General features: G+C 42.6%; 1 protein-coding gene across 1 annotated transcript; it reads right to left on the bottom strand.

The window, feature by feature from the left end:
* Window positions 1-461: 461 nt before the first annotated feature.
* LOC306747892 (exosomal polycystin-1-interacting protein-like) lies at window positions 462-1,205 on the bottom strand (the record flags this gene model as incomplete). The annotated part of the gene is made up of 1 exon (XM_079230992.1): window positions 462-1,205. The coding sequence occupies one exon, from the start codon at window positions 1,203-1,205 to the stop codon at window positions 462-464; it is 744 nt and encodes a 247-aa protein (XP_079087118.1).
* Between the last annotated feature and the right edge of the window lie 13,143 nt (window positions 1,206-14,348).

Here is a 14,348-nt window from a genome sequence, read left to right as displayed (position 1 = left end):
GTTCCACCTGATGCCCTCAGAGGGTTAACCCAGAATCCTTCTCCGGTGTGATAGTTCAAACCAGAACCCTCCCTGGAGGTTACGTATATCCAGAACCTTTCCACCATCGGAAGGTGCCAACTAGAAACCCGCCCAGTGGGTTCTACAGAAGATAATATTCCCAGCGTTATGTGTCGACATTTCAAGGCGATGCCTTTCAGGGACGGGAACCAGCAGCAGGAGTGTAGCACACATGTGACAGTTCTGAAGTCAGTCAAATGCATCAGGGGGAGAAAGACGTCAGCCTCTCTTGAGACACTGTTCAAAGCCTTTGGGCCTGACAGTCATACAAAAAGTTATTATATTACACGTGCAATTGTTCCTGTGCAAACAGAGAGCAAACACACACATGCTGCACAGATCATCATTCATCACTTGTACTACAGACCTAACCATGCCGGTCAAATTACAGCCCGTTGTTGTTAGTAAACAAATGTGAGAAGGAGGCTGTGCAGAGTCCTCGGCTCACTGGGGTCCGTCGGGTCGTCAGGCGCAGGGCGGGGCAGAGCCAGGTGAGGGAAATGTTGAGAGAGGGTTTGAGCGGGTGGCCCCACCACGCTGTAGGCCTTCAGGACAGAGAGCCCGTTGAGAACGGCTACATCCAGAAAGGTCACCTGGTAGGAAGAGGAGGAGTCAAAGCCCAGGGTGTCTAGCTCCGCTGCCACCCCTGCTGCTGGGGAGATTGTGAGTTCCTGGTCTGGGTAGGGAGCCTCTGGCGCTGCACTGTGGATCCTGAGGGTCCGTAGACCGAGCAGTGCCAGGTACTGACTGTCCATCGGTTTTATTCCACAAAAAGACAACAGCAGATGAGCGACCATGCTCCGGTTCAGCAGCTCCTCCAGAACCCAGAGCTCCTTCACCCACACGGTGAGCCGCCCAGCCTCCCTGAGCCCAGCCGGCGGCAGCGCGGAGCGCAGCACGGTGCGGCAGCGGCACAGCGAGTTGGCCAGCGCCTCGTCGCAGTCCCGGATGGGCGTGGAGCAGCTGCAGTTCCGCAGGTTGTGGCCCGGGGCGCCGCTGTTGAACAGCAGCGTGGTGTTGACTGACAGAGAGGCGTCAGAAAGAGGGGCAGAGTTTGTTGTCTGGGTGACTTGGGTCAGGAAGAACAGCAACCACAAGGACCATGGCAACCAGAGAGAGGAAGCAGTGTTTGGAGACATCTCCATAGGGAGCAGAGAGACTACATCTTCACCACGTGGAGAGACCTGGTCGTAGACAGATGGGCAAAGCTGTGAACAGATAGAACAAGTACAGTTAGCATGTATACAAGTAGCTCAGCAGTATCCCAGATGTAATCACCCCTCCATGACTCATTCCAGTACTTCACTAAAAGCAAACGACACACAAAGGAACTCTTTCTCGCTCTGTGCTCTATAGTAACCTGCTGCTGCGTACTTTCACAACATGTGGAGGCCAGCTTGAGACCAAACTGAATTCATCTCTTCATTTCCAGTTCGGTCGTCCCTCATTTTCACACACACACACACACACACACACACACACACACACACACACACACACACACACACACACACACACACACACACACACACACACACACACACACACACACACACACACACACACACACACACACACTTCCAGCCCCCAGGCTGCTGTGAACGGCGTCCAGCTGCTTTTAAAAGTCCTGCGTCACGCTGTGCTGTGGTGAAAGAGGCAGTGGCCGGTCAGGAATAATGAAACATTCAGGAACGGTGAAAAAGTGGACTGTAGTCGTAGTCTTAACTTTTTCCAACTCTTCTCTTTCTTTGAAAGAGGAGAAGACTTTCCAGTGTTGAGGTTGATTGTGTGCAGTAGTAGTCGTCTGTGAATGTTTTAGGATGGTGGTATTGGTGAGGTATGCTGGTGAAATAAGAATATGTGTACAAGGTAATACAAGTAACTGTTGGAGTAAAAGTGAAACATGTATTGTCCGTGTTTACTTTGTGGTAAATATTATTTCTAAATGTTGGTGTTTTTGCAATATTTCATGCTCGGTTCACACCAAACGAGATGCGAGTTCTCACTGGCACACGTTCATGTTTATTCTCATCACAGCTGCTAGACGCACTGGAGAGGAAGGGTTTAGTCTGTTATGATCAGTGTTGGGGTAACGAGTTACAAAGTAACGGATTACAGTAACGATATTACTATTATAGGTAGCGAAGTAAAGTAACGCATTACACTCAAAATATTGGTAACTACACTACTTTACTAGACCTCAGTAACGCGCGTTCCTGCGTTACTCAAGACATTTCTACCAGTCCGAAAAGTTCTCTTTTAGCGGCGCGCGAGTCACACGACACTTCCTGATGAACAGTAGCAACACGCTGCTAGCTAGCGCTGCTGCTGCTACTGCCCGCGACCCCTCTGCCAAAGTCGGGTGTCGAGCCTGGTCCCCGCTATTTTCGGTGGTTTTCGGGGAGCTAGCGGAAGTTAGCGGGGAAGTGACGGAGCGCTAGCAGGAGCCCCAGCCGGCTACAGCGGGGAGCTAACGAGACACTGACCGAAGGTAGTAGCGGCTCGTAACACGACGTTTACGGTAGATTGTTCATGCAGGAAGTGTTGTGTGACTTGCGCGATTATTATTATTATTGGAAATTATATTAATTAATAATAAATTATTATTAAAATGTATCTTTGCAGTTAATTTGGACATTTGCTTAAAAAATGGAAAGTAAAGTAACTAGTAGTGAAGTTACTTTTCAAATGCAGTAACTAGTAAAGTAATCTAGTTAAAATTTTCAGAAGTAACTAGTAACGTGTAACTAGTTACTTTTTTCTACCCCAACACTGGTTATGAGCTACTATCACAGAGCTCTGGGTACCAGTTAGCTGACAATGTTTATTTCCAAAGCAAAATTCTCATATATACGAATGCCGCTAATTCCTGTCTATTTGCGTGTTTGCATTGATTTTGTATGTTTGTGCGAAAAATGTTTGCTTTACGTTTGGTGTGAACACACCCTTATTGTCAGGAAAGTGAGATACATATACAGTATATGCGATTGAGTATTGTGGCATATGAATAGGATATACAACTTTAAATGTTAAGTAATAAGTAATAAACAAGCACTGGCTGCGACTCAAATTTCCAGAAAATCTACGAAAGAAAAAGTTAACAGGTTAGTTCACAAACTCTCTTTTCTGAGTTCAGTGCAAGCAGCAAAGCTGTCTTGAACAAAGACTTCAGACTGGAGTGCTGTCTAGACCAATGGCACCAACGGCAGCTCCTGCAAGAGGCAGCAAGAACCGCCCTATGACATGTTAGCCAGACACGGGTCTGTCACCAAAACCCTCATGACAAGAAGAAATGGCTGCTGCATCAGGTTCACAGTGGCAGGAAACCCATCCAACACTGCAAAAGAAGAGAATAGATCCGACGGGACAGAACAGGAGATCTAGCCTTGTTTCCTTGAGTTGGAACTCTGACCCCTTTGCCCTAACAGGCATGAAGGATCCTGTCCTTTGGATGGTCCAGTCCTTCTCAGCCTGTCCATATCAGGAGCCTGGAGAGGACCAGAGCCTCATGAGAACAAGGGCCGTGGTCCAGGGTTGGGCTTGCGATCACCCGACAGCAACCTGGGGCTACCAGCATCGGTCAACCTGGGGTTACCAGCATCGGTCAACCTGGGGTTACCAGCATCGGTCAACCTGGGGCTACCAGCATCGGTCAACCTGGGGCTACCAGCATCGGTCAACCTGGGGTTACCAGCATCGGTCAACCTGGGGTTACCAGCATCGGTCAACCTGGGGCTACCAGCATCGGTCAACCTGCCTCTCCCTCTCCAAGAGGGAGGGTGATGAGGCTTCAGCAACAGCAGGTGCTCCCTGCCGTCTGTTGTCTGTTGTCACAGGCCACCATGATGCAGTTGTCGGTCCTCGTTGTCACATGCTACCCTTCTGCAGACGCCATGACCCCCAGCCCCTGACCCCCACCTCTGTCAGGCCACACGCCGCCGCTGTTTGCCTGCTGTGACTCCCATCAGCTCTCTCTGCTGCCAGACCCTCAAGGGCCCCCGCCAGCTAGCCTGTTAAAGCAGCAGCTAACACCACGTGTGTGTTTAATCCCTCTCGTCAACCGCATCGATAATGAATAGACATTTATTTAGTAGAACTGTTCCATTGCACTTCTTGCTTTACTCAATACACCAACCTTTCCACCGTAGCCAACTATTCATCCATTATCTTTATGGTCGCGGGGCGCTGCAGCCGATCCCAGCTGACATTGGGCGAAGGCCCGTCCAACTAGACAAACCTTATTGCAATGTTTCTGTTCAAAAATGTGCGTAAAAGCATGTTGCTTGAAACACTATTATGGCATATTTTATGTGACTATTTGTCTTTAATTTGTCTTTATTTAGGCATTTCAAATCTTCCATATAATACACAGAATGCTGATACGGTAATAATAAAATTTTAACTAAAAAGGTAGAACAAGCTGGAGAACAAAGTGGATGTTGAAGGGTTACACTGCAATTTGACAAAGTTTCATTTCTGGTATCATGACTGCTGCTATAAATACACTTGACTTCACTGCGGTTGGTTTATAGAAGCAGCTGCCCTCCATACACAGCGTCCCTCCATCCTCCACGCTCTTACCTCACTGCAAATGTTTGTCATCGTCTTTCCAGCTGTTCCTAGCGTCTGGCTCTCCAACACATTATATAAGTCACGCTCTCTTTTTCCATTTTCCTTGCTCTCTTCACCATTTCCTTTCTTTCCCCTTGTCTTTCCACTTTTTCTGGCTTTTGCTTTCCTTTCCTCCATCTCCATCTTTGTGATTCCTACAACAAGCTCCAGCTGAACTAAGATGAAAATCGACTACTAGTGAAAACACATTCCACTTAAATGTGAATCAGATTTTGCATTTTGATTCAATCTAAATCAGTTATATATATCAGATGTTCCACATTAACTTGCTGAGTTGAATAAAAGCAGTGAGTGCCATACTGTATGCAGCCTGTGTGACACAGAGAGTTAAACAAGGTGAAATGTGTGGAAGTGGCCGACGCTCCACGCGGCTCCAGCTTGTTAAAGGAGAGGCTCGACGCATTCCTCTGACATCATGCTCCACCACAGGCACCCACCCTAATCCTGCCTTCCTCTCTCTACACCTCTCACTTACAGTCCCTCTCTGTGTCAGCCATCCAGCTCCACCGCTGGAGCTGCACATGGCCATGGAGATAACTTTAACAACATTAATGACACAAAGTCAAAGAACACTGAAGATCCAGCATCTCTAAAGTTCACGATTTACAGTTAGTTAGTTACACCATGAGTTAGTCATGTTGTAACTCATTTGTTTAACAGAAATCTGAAGACAACAATTTGGGGTTTGGACTGCGTTATTTCTCATCAAGCAGTGACTTCCTGGAGTCTTGACCATGCAATGCCAGTCCCTGAGCTCTCTATATATTTAACAGAAAGGTTTGGATGGGGAACGCAGCACTCTCTCATCCTTAACTGACAACATGTTCCCACGGCTGGGTGAAGAATGTTAACTGCCCCTAAAACCACACATTGTAATGTTTCATATAGCGGGTACAACATGCCACCTTTAGAGGGCTACTGTTTCCATGTGTCCCCGGCTCCCATGGTAGGTCAGGAGATCATTCTCTCCTGGGTTCATACGAGCAACCTCACATTGTCACATTGATTTAGTAACTTGGTTGTGTTTTTGTATTAATTTACATGATAATCACCTGGTGAAGACTAAGACCTGAAGAACATTGTCAAAACTTATTTGGGACTGCAATTATATGGGAATTAGATATTGTAGAAATAAATAATGAATTGGACACTCCACTAAACTGAGGGCGCTGTTGTTCGATGAAAGAGAGCGAATACAGTGACATAATGCATACTGCATACTACCTTCTGCATACTTTATAATATATACTACCTTCTGCATAGTATATACTACCTTCTGCATACTATATACTACCTTCTGCATAGTGCATACTACCTTCTGTATACTGTATACTGTATAGTGCATACTACCTTCTGCATACTATATACTACCTTCTGCATACTATATAATATATACTACCTTCTGCATACTATATAATATATACTACCTCCTGCATACTGCATACTACCTCCTGCATACTACCTTCTGCATACTATATACTACCTTCTGCATACTATATACTACCTTCTGCATACTATATACTGCATACTACCTTCTGCATACTTTATACTACCTTCTGCATACTATATACTGCATACTATATACTACCTTCTTTATACTGTATACTACCTTCTGCATACTGCATTCTACCTACTGCATACTGCATACTACCTTCTGCATACTGCATACTACCTGTCTGTATACTGCATACTACCTTCTGCATACTACCTCCTGCATACTATATACTACCTCCTGCATACTACCTTCTGCATACTATATACTACCTTCTGCATACTATATACTACCTTCTGCATACTATATACTGCATACTACCTTCTGCATACTTTATACTACCTTCTGCATACTATATACTGCATACTATATACTACCTTCTTTATACTGTATACTACCTTCTGCATACTGCATTCTACCTACTGCATACTGCATACTACCTTCTGCATACTGCATACTACCTGTCTGTATACTGCATACTACCTTCTGCATACTACCTCCTGCATACTATATACTACCTCCTGCATACTACCTTCTGCATACTGCCTTCTGCATACTGCCTTCTGCATACTATATACTACCTTCTGCATACTGCCTTCTGCATACTGCCTTCTGCATACTATATACTACCTTCTGCATACTATATACTACCTCTTGCATACTATATACTACCTCTTGCATACTACCTTCTGCATGCTATATACTACCTTCTGCAAACTATATACTATATACTACCTTCTGCATTCTATATACTACCTTCTGCATTATATATATATAGTATATACTACCTTCTACATACTACCTTCTGCATACTATATACTACATTCTACATTATATATAGTACATACTACCTTCTGCATACTATATACTACCTTCTGCATACTACATTCTACCTTCTGCATACTATATACTATATACTACCTTCTGCATACTGCATACTACCTTCTACATACTTTATACGACCTTCTGCAAACTATATAATACCTCGTGCATAATACCTTCTGCATACTACATTCTCCACTTTATACTACCTTCTGCATACTATATACTACCTTCTGCATACTATATAATACCTTCTGCATACTACATTCTGCATACTGCATACTACCTTCTGCATACTACATTCTGCATACTGCATACTACCTTCTGCATACTACCTTCTGCATACTATATACTACCATCTGCATACTACCTTCTGCATACTATATACTACCTTCTGCATACTATATAATATATAATACCTTCTGCATACTACCGTCTGCATACTATGTACTATATACTACCTTCTGCATACCATATAATATATACAACCTTCTGCATACTATATAATATATAATACCTTCTGCATACTGCATACTACCTTCTGCATACTATATACTACCTTCTGCATACTATATACTACCTTCTGCATACTATATACTGCATACTACCTTCTGCATACTTTATACTACCTTCTGCATACTATATACTGCATACTATATACTACCTTCTTTATACTGTATACTACCTTCTGCATACTGCATACTACCTTCTGCATACTGCATACTACCTTCTGCATACTACCTTCTGCATACTGCATACTACCTGTCTGTATACTGCATACTACCTGTCTGTATACTGCATACTACCTTCTGCATACTGCATACTACCTTCTGCATACTGCATACTACCTTCTGCATACTGCCTTCTGCATACTGCCTTCTGCATACTGCCTTCTGCATACTATATACTACCTTCTGCATACTATATACTACCTCTTGCATACTATATACTACCTCTTGCATACTATATACTACCTCTTGCATACTACCTTCTGCATGCTACCTTCTGCATGCTATATACTACCTTCTGCAAACTATATACTATATACTACCTTCTGCATTCTATATAATACCTTCTGCATTATATATATATATAGTATATACTACCTTCTACATACTACCTTCTGCATACTATATACTACATTCTACATTATATATAGTACACACTACCTTCTGCATACTATATACTACCTTCTGCATACTACATTCTACCTTCTGCATACTATATACTATATACTACCTTCTGCATACTGCATACTACCTTCTGCATACTTTATACGACCTTCTGCAAACTATATAATACCTCGTGCATAATACATTCTCCATACTTTATACTACCTTCTGCATACTATATACTACCTTCTGCATACTACCTTCTGCATACTATGTACTACCTCCTGCATACTACCTTCTGCATACTGCATACTACCTTCTGCATACTACCTTCTGCATACTGCATACTACCTTCTGCATACTACCTTCTGCATACTATATACTACCTTCTGCATACTTTATACAACCTTCTGCATACTACATTCTGCATACTATATACTACCTTCTGCATACTATATAATATATACTACCTTCTGCATACTTTATACAACCTTCTGCATACTACATTCTGCATACTGCATACTACCTTCTGCATACTAGCTTCTGCATACTATATAATATATAATACCTTCTGCATACTACCGTCTGCATACTATATACTATATACTACCTTCTGCATACCAGATAATATATACTACCTTCTGCATACTTTATACAACCTTCTGCATACTACATTCTGCATACTACCTTCTGCATACTATATAATATATACTACCTTCTGCATACTTTATACAACCTTCTGCATACTACATTCTGCATACTGCATACTACTTTCTGCATACTACATTCTGCATACTGCATACTACCTTCTGCATACTACCTTCTGCATACTATATACTACCTTCTGCATACTACCTTCTGCATACTATATAATATATAATACCTTCTGCATACTACCGTCTGCATACTATATACTTTATACTACCTTCTGCATACCATATAATATATAATACCTTCTGCATACTGCAAAGAACCTTCTGCATTCTATATACTATATACTACCTTCTGCATACTATATACTATACACTATACAATGCCTTCTGCATACTACCTTCTGCATACTATATACTACCGTCTGCATACTATATACTACCTTCTGCATACTACATACTACCTTCTGCATACTGTAAACTGCATAGTGCATACTACCTTCTGCATACTGTATACTGCATAGTGCATACTACCTTCTGCATACTACATACTACCTTCTGCATACTGTATACTGCATAGTGCATACTACCTTCTGCATACTATATACTACCTTCTGCATACTATATAATATATACTACCTTCTGCATACTATATAATATATACTACCTTCTGCATACTACCTCCTGCATACTATATACTACCTTCTGCATACTATATACTTTATACAACCTTCTGCATACTACATTCTGCATACTATATACTACCTTCTGCATACTATATAATATATACTACCTTCTGCATACTTTATACAACCTTCTGCATACTACATTCTGCATACTGCATACTACCTTCTGCATACTAGCTTCTGCATACTATATAATATATAATACCTTCTGCATACTACCGTCTGCATACTATATACTATATACTACCTTCTGCATACCAGATAATATATACTACCTTCTGCATACTACATTCTGCATACTACCTTCTGCATACTATATAATATATACTACCTTCTGCATACTTTATACAACCTTCTGCATACTACATTCTGCATACTGCATACTACTTTCTGCATACTACATTCTGCATACTGCATACTACCTTCTGCATACTACCTTCTGCATACTATATACTACCTTCTGCATACTACCTTCTGCATACTATATACTACCTTCTGCATACTATATAATATATAATACCTTCTGCATACTACCGTCTGCATACTATATACTTTATACTACCTTCTGCATACCATATAATATATAATACCTTCTGCATACTGCAAAGAACCTTCTGCATTCTATATACTATATACTACCTTCTGCATACTATATACTATACACTATACAATGCCTTCTGCATACTACCTTCTGCATACTATATACTACCGTCTGCATACTATATACTACCTTCTGCATACTACATACTACCTTCTGCATACTGTAAACTGCATAGTGCATACTACCTTCTGCATACTGTATACTGCATAGTGCATACTACCTTCTGCATACTACATACTACCTTCTGCATACTGTATACTGCATAGTGCATACTACCTTCTGCATACTATATACTACCTTCTGCATACTATATAATATATACTACCTTCTGCATACTATATAATATATACTACCTTCTGCATACTACCTCCTGCATACTATATACTACCTTCTGCATACTATATACTGCATACTACCTTCTGCATACTATATACTGCATACTACCTTCTGCATACTATATACTGCATACTGTATACTACCTTCTGCATACTATATACCACCTTCTGCATACTATATACTGCATACTATATACTACCTTCTGCATACTGCATACTACCTTCTGCATACTGCCTTCTGCATACTATATACTACCTTCTGCATACTATATACTACCTCTTGCATACTACCTTCTGCATGCTATATACTACCTTCTGCATACTATATACTACCTCTTGCATACTACCTTCTACATACTATATACTACCTTCTGCATTCTATATACTACCTTCTGCATACTATATACTACGTTCTACATTATATATAGTATATACTACCTTCTGCATACTATATACTACCTTCTGCATACTACATTCTACCTTCTGCATACTATATAATATATACTACCTTCTGCATACTATATAATATATACTACCTTCTGCATACTATATACTACCTTCTGCATACTACCTCCTGCATATTATATACTGCATATTGCATACTACCTTCTGCATACTGCATACTACCTTCTGCATACTACCTTCTGTATACTTTATACGACCTTCTGCAAACTATATAATACCTCCTGCATAATACCTTCTGCATACTACATTCTCCATACTTTATACTACCTTCTGCATACTATATACTACCTTCTGCATACTGCATACTACCTTCTGCATACTATATACTACCTTCTGCATACTACCTTCTGCATACTACCTTCTGCATACCGCTTACTACATACTGCATTGACTGTTTTTCCCGTTTTTTAATTCATAGAGATATTATATATATATATATATATATATATATATATATATATATATATATATATATATATATATATATATATATATATATATATATATACACACACACACACACACATACACACACTATATATATAGTGGAGACATTCAGTTTTTTAAATAAAAAAAATAAAAGACAGCACAAACCGGTAAGAAGTATATGATAAAATATGTTTTTGGGTGAATGAAATACCTACATTAAAACAAATCCAAAGTAAAATAGCCAATGGATTAACAGCACTGTTCATTTCTATCAGTAATTGAAGCAGAATGTGTGCTTTGGACTGATTACATCACAACTCAGCTGTCTGTAGGTTTCTCTGTGACTTCAGTGGCCATATGTTTCTCCTTTAGCCCAAGCATTTGATCTAAAATGGAGGTCAACCTCACACACACTGCAACAACAACTAATTCAATGGATTTGGTGCCCAAAATATATTCTGAATGAGAGAAAACAAAGTCTTTTAGAATTATATGAAGGGACATTTTTGAAAATCTCCTACATTTGATCCTACCAAAAGCGCCTTTTTGGCCATGGTCTGATCCGATTGTACCCCGATCTGGTCTGTTCTACCCGGACCGGGTCTGTTCTACCCGGACCGGGTCTGTTCTACCCGGACCTGGTCTGTTCTACCCGGACCGGGTCTGTTCTACCCGGACCGGGTCTGTTCTACCCGGACCTGGTCTGTTCTACCCGGACCTGGTCTGTTCTACCCGGACCTGGTCTGTTCTACCCGGACCGGGTCTGTTCTACCCAGACCGGGTCTGTTCCACCCGGACCTGGTCTGTTCTACCCGGACCTGGTCTGTTCTACCCGGACCTGGTCCTATTGGTTCTATTCACATTGTTGGTAATATTCCACCCAGATTTATTTTGTAGTTCAGATCTTTTTTTCTTACCTTGATAAGTCCACCACATGGTTTAGGGGAGGCCTGGGCCAACTTGCTTGTCCATCTCTTGTAACCCTTTCAAATATTGAGTAATAATTGTCATTTGGGCAGATGGTGGCCATTTTTAATTTTTGAGATATCAGCATTTTCCATTCAGACTATTTACTGTTTGAACATCAAGGATACCTTTAGGGTTACACAACTAATCAAAATATCTTGTTGCAATGACTGTAAGGTCACGTTACACTCATTTCTCACACCAAATGTAGAGCTGTCCTTGAAGGTCAGTTTGGGGTCAGTAATTATAGATTCAACTTCAAAGCACAAACATCTTTTACAGCATGCGACTGTGAGCCAACAGCAGCACACGTTGTGAGTGTGGAGGCAGGAAGGACACATGTGAGTGTGTAGAGGCAGAAAGGACACATGTGAGTGTGGAGGCAGAAAGGACACATGTGAGTGTGTAGAGGCAGAAAGGACACATGTGAGTGTGGAGGCAGGAAGGACACATGTGAGTGTGTAGAGGCAGAAAGGACACATGTGAGTGTGGAGGCAGGAAGGACACATGTGAGTGTGGAGGCAGAAAGGACACATGTGAGTGTGGAGGCAGAAAGGACACATGTGAGTGTGTAGGCAGGAAGGACACATGTGAGTGTAGAGGCAGGAAGGACACATGTGAGTGTGGAGGCAGGAAGGACACATGTGAGTGTGTAGGCAGAAAGGACACATGTGAGTGTGGAGGCAGGAAGGACACATGTGAGTGTGGAGGCAGGAAGGACACATGTGAGTGTGTAGAGGCAGAAAGGACACATGTGAGTGTGTAGAGGCAGGAAGGACACATGTGAGTGTGGAGGCAGAAAGGACACATGTGAGTGTGTAGAGGCAGAAAGGACACATGTGAGTGTGTAGAGGCAGGAAGGACACATGTGAGTGTGTAGAGGCAGGAAGGACACATGTGAGTGTGTAGAGGCAGGAAGGACACATGTGAGTGTAGAGGCAGAAAGGACACATGTCAGTGTGTAGAGGCAGGAAGGACACATGTGAGTGTGTAGGCAGAAAGGACACATGTGAGTGTGAAGGCAGGAAGGACACATGTGAGTGTGGAGGCAGGAAGGACACATGTGAGTGTGGAGGCAGGAAGGACACATGTGAGTGTGGAGGCAGAAAGGACACATGTGAGTGTGTAGAGGCAGGAAGGACACATGTGAGTGTGTGGAGGCAGGAAGGACACATGTGAGTGTGTAGAGGCAGGAAGGACACATGTGAGTGTGGAGGCAGGAAGGACACATGTGAGTGTGTAGAGGCAGAAAGGACACATGTGAGTGTAGAGGCAGGAAGGACACATGTGAGTGTGTAGAGGCAGAAAGGACACATGTGAGTGTGTAGAGGCAGGAAGGACACATGTGAGTGTGTAGAGGCAGGAAGGACACATGTGAGTGTGGAGGCAGGAAGGACACATGTGAGTGTGTAGAGGCAGAAAGGACACATGTGAGTGTGGAGGCAGGAAGGACACATGTGAGTGTGTAGAGGCAGGAAGGACACATGTGAGTGTGTAGAGGCAGGAAGGACACATGTGAGTGTGTGGAGGCAGGAAGGACACATGTGAGTGTGTAGAGGCAGAAAGGACACATGTGAGTGTGGAGGCAGGAAGGACACATGTGAGTGTGTAGAGGCAGGAAGGACACATGTGAGTGTGTAGAGGCAGGAAGGACACATGTGAGTGTGTGGAGGCAGGAAGGACACATGTGAGTGTGTAGAGGCAGGAAGGACACATGTGAGTGTAGAGGCAGGAAGGACACATGTGAGTGTGGAGGCAGGAAGGACACATGTCAGTGTGTAGAGGCAGGAAGGACACATGTGAGTGTGTAGGCAGGAAGGACACATGTGAGTGTGTAGAGGCAGAAAGGACACATGTGAGTGTAGAGGCAGGAAGGACACATGTGAGTGTGGAGGCAGGAAGGACACATGTGAGTGTGTAGAGGCAGGAAGGACACATGTGAGTGTGTAGAGGCAGGAAGGACACATGTGAGTGTGTAGAGGCAGAAAGGACACATGTGAGTGTAGAGGCAGGAAGGACACATGTGAGTGTGGAGGCAGGAAGGACACATGTGAGTGTGTAGAGGCAGGAAGGACACATGTGAGTGTGTAGAGGCAGG

The sequence above is a fragment of the Taurulus bubalis genome (assembly GCF_910589615.1).
Source record: "Taurulus bubalis genome assembly, chromosome: 15".
NCBI lineage: Eukaryota > Metazoa > Chordata > Actinopteri > Perciformes > Cottidae > Taurulus > Taurulus bubalis.
The sequence above is the reverse complement of the archived record's forward strand: the minus strand, read 5'-3'. Positions and strand labels throughout refer to the sequence as shown.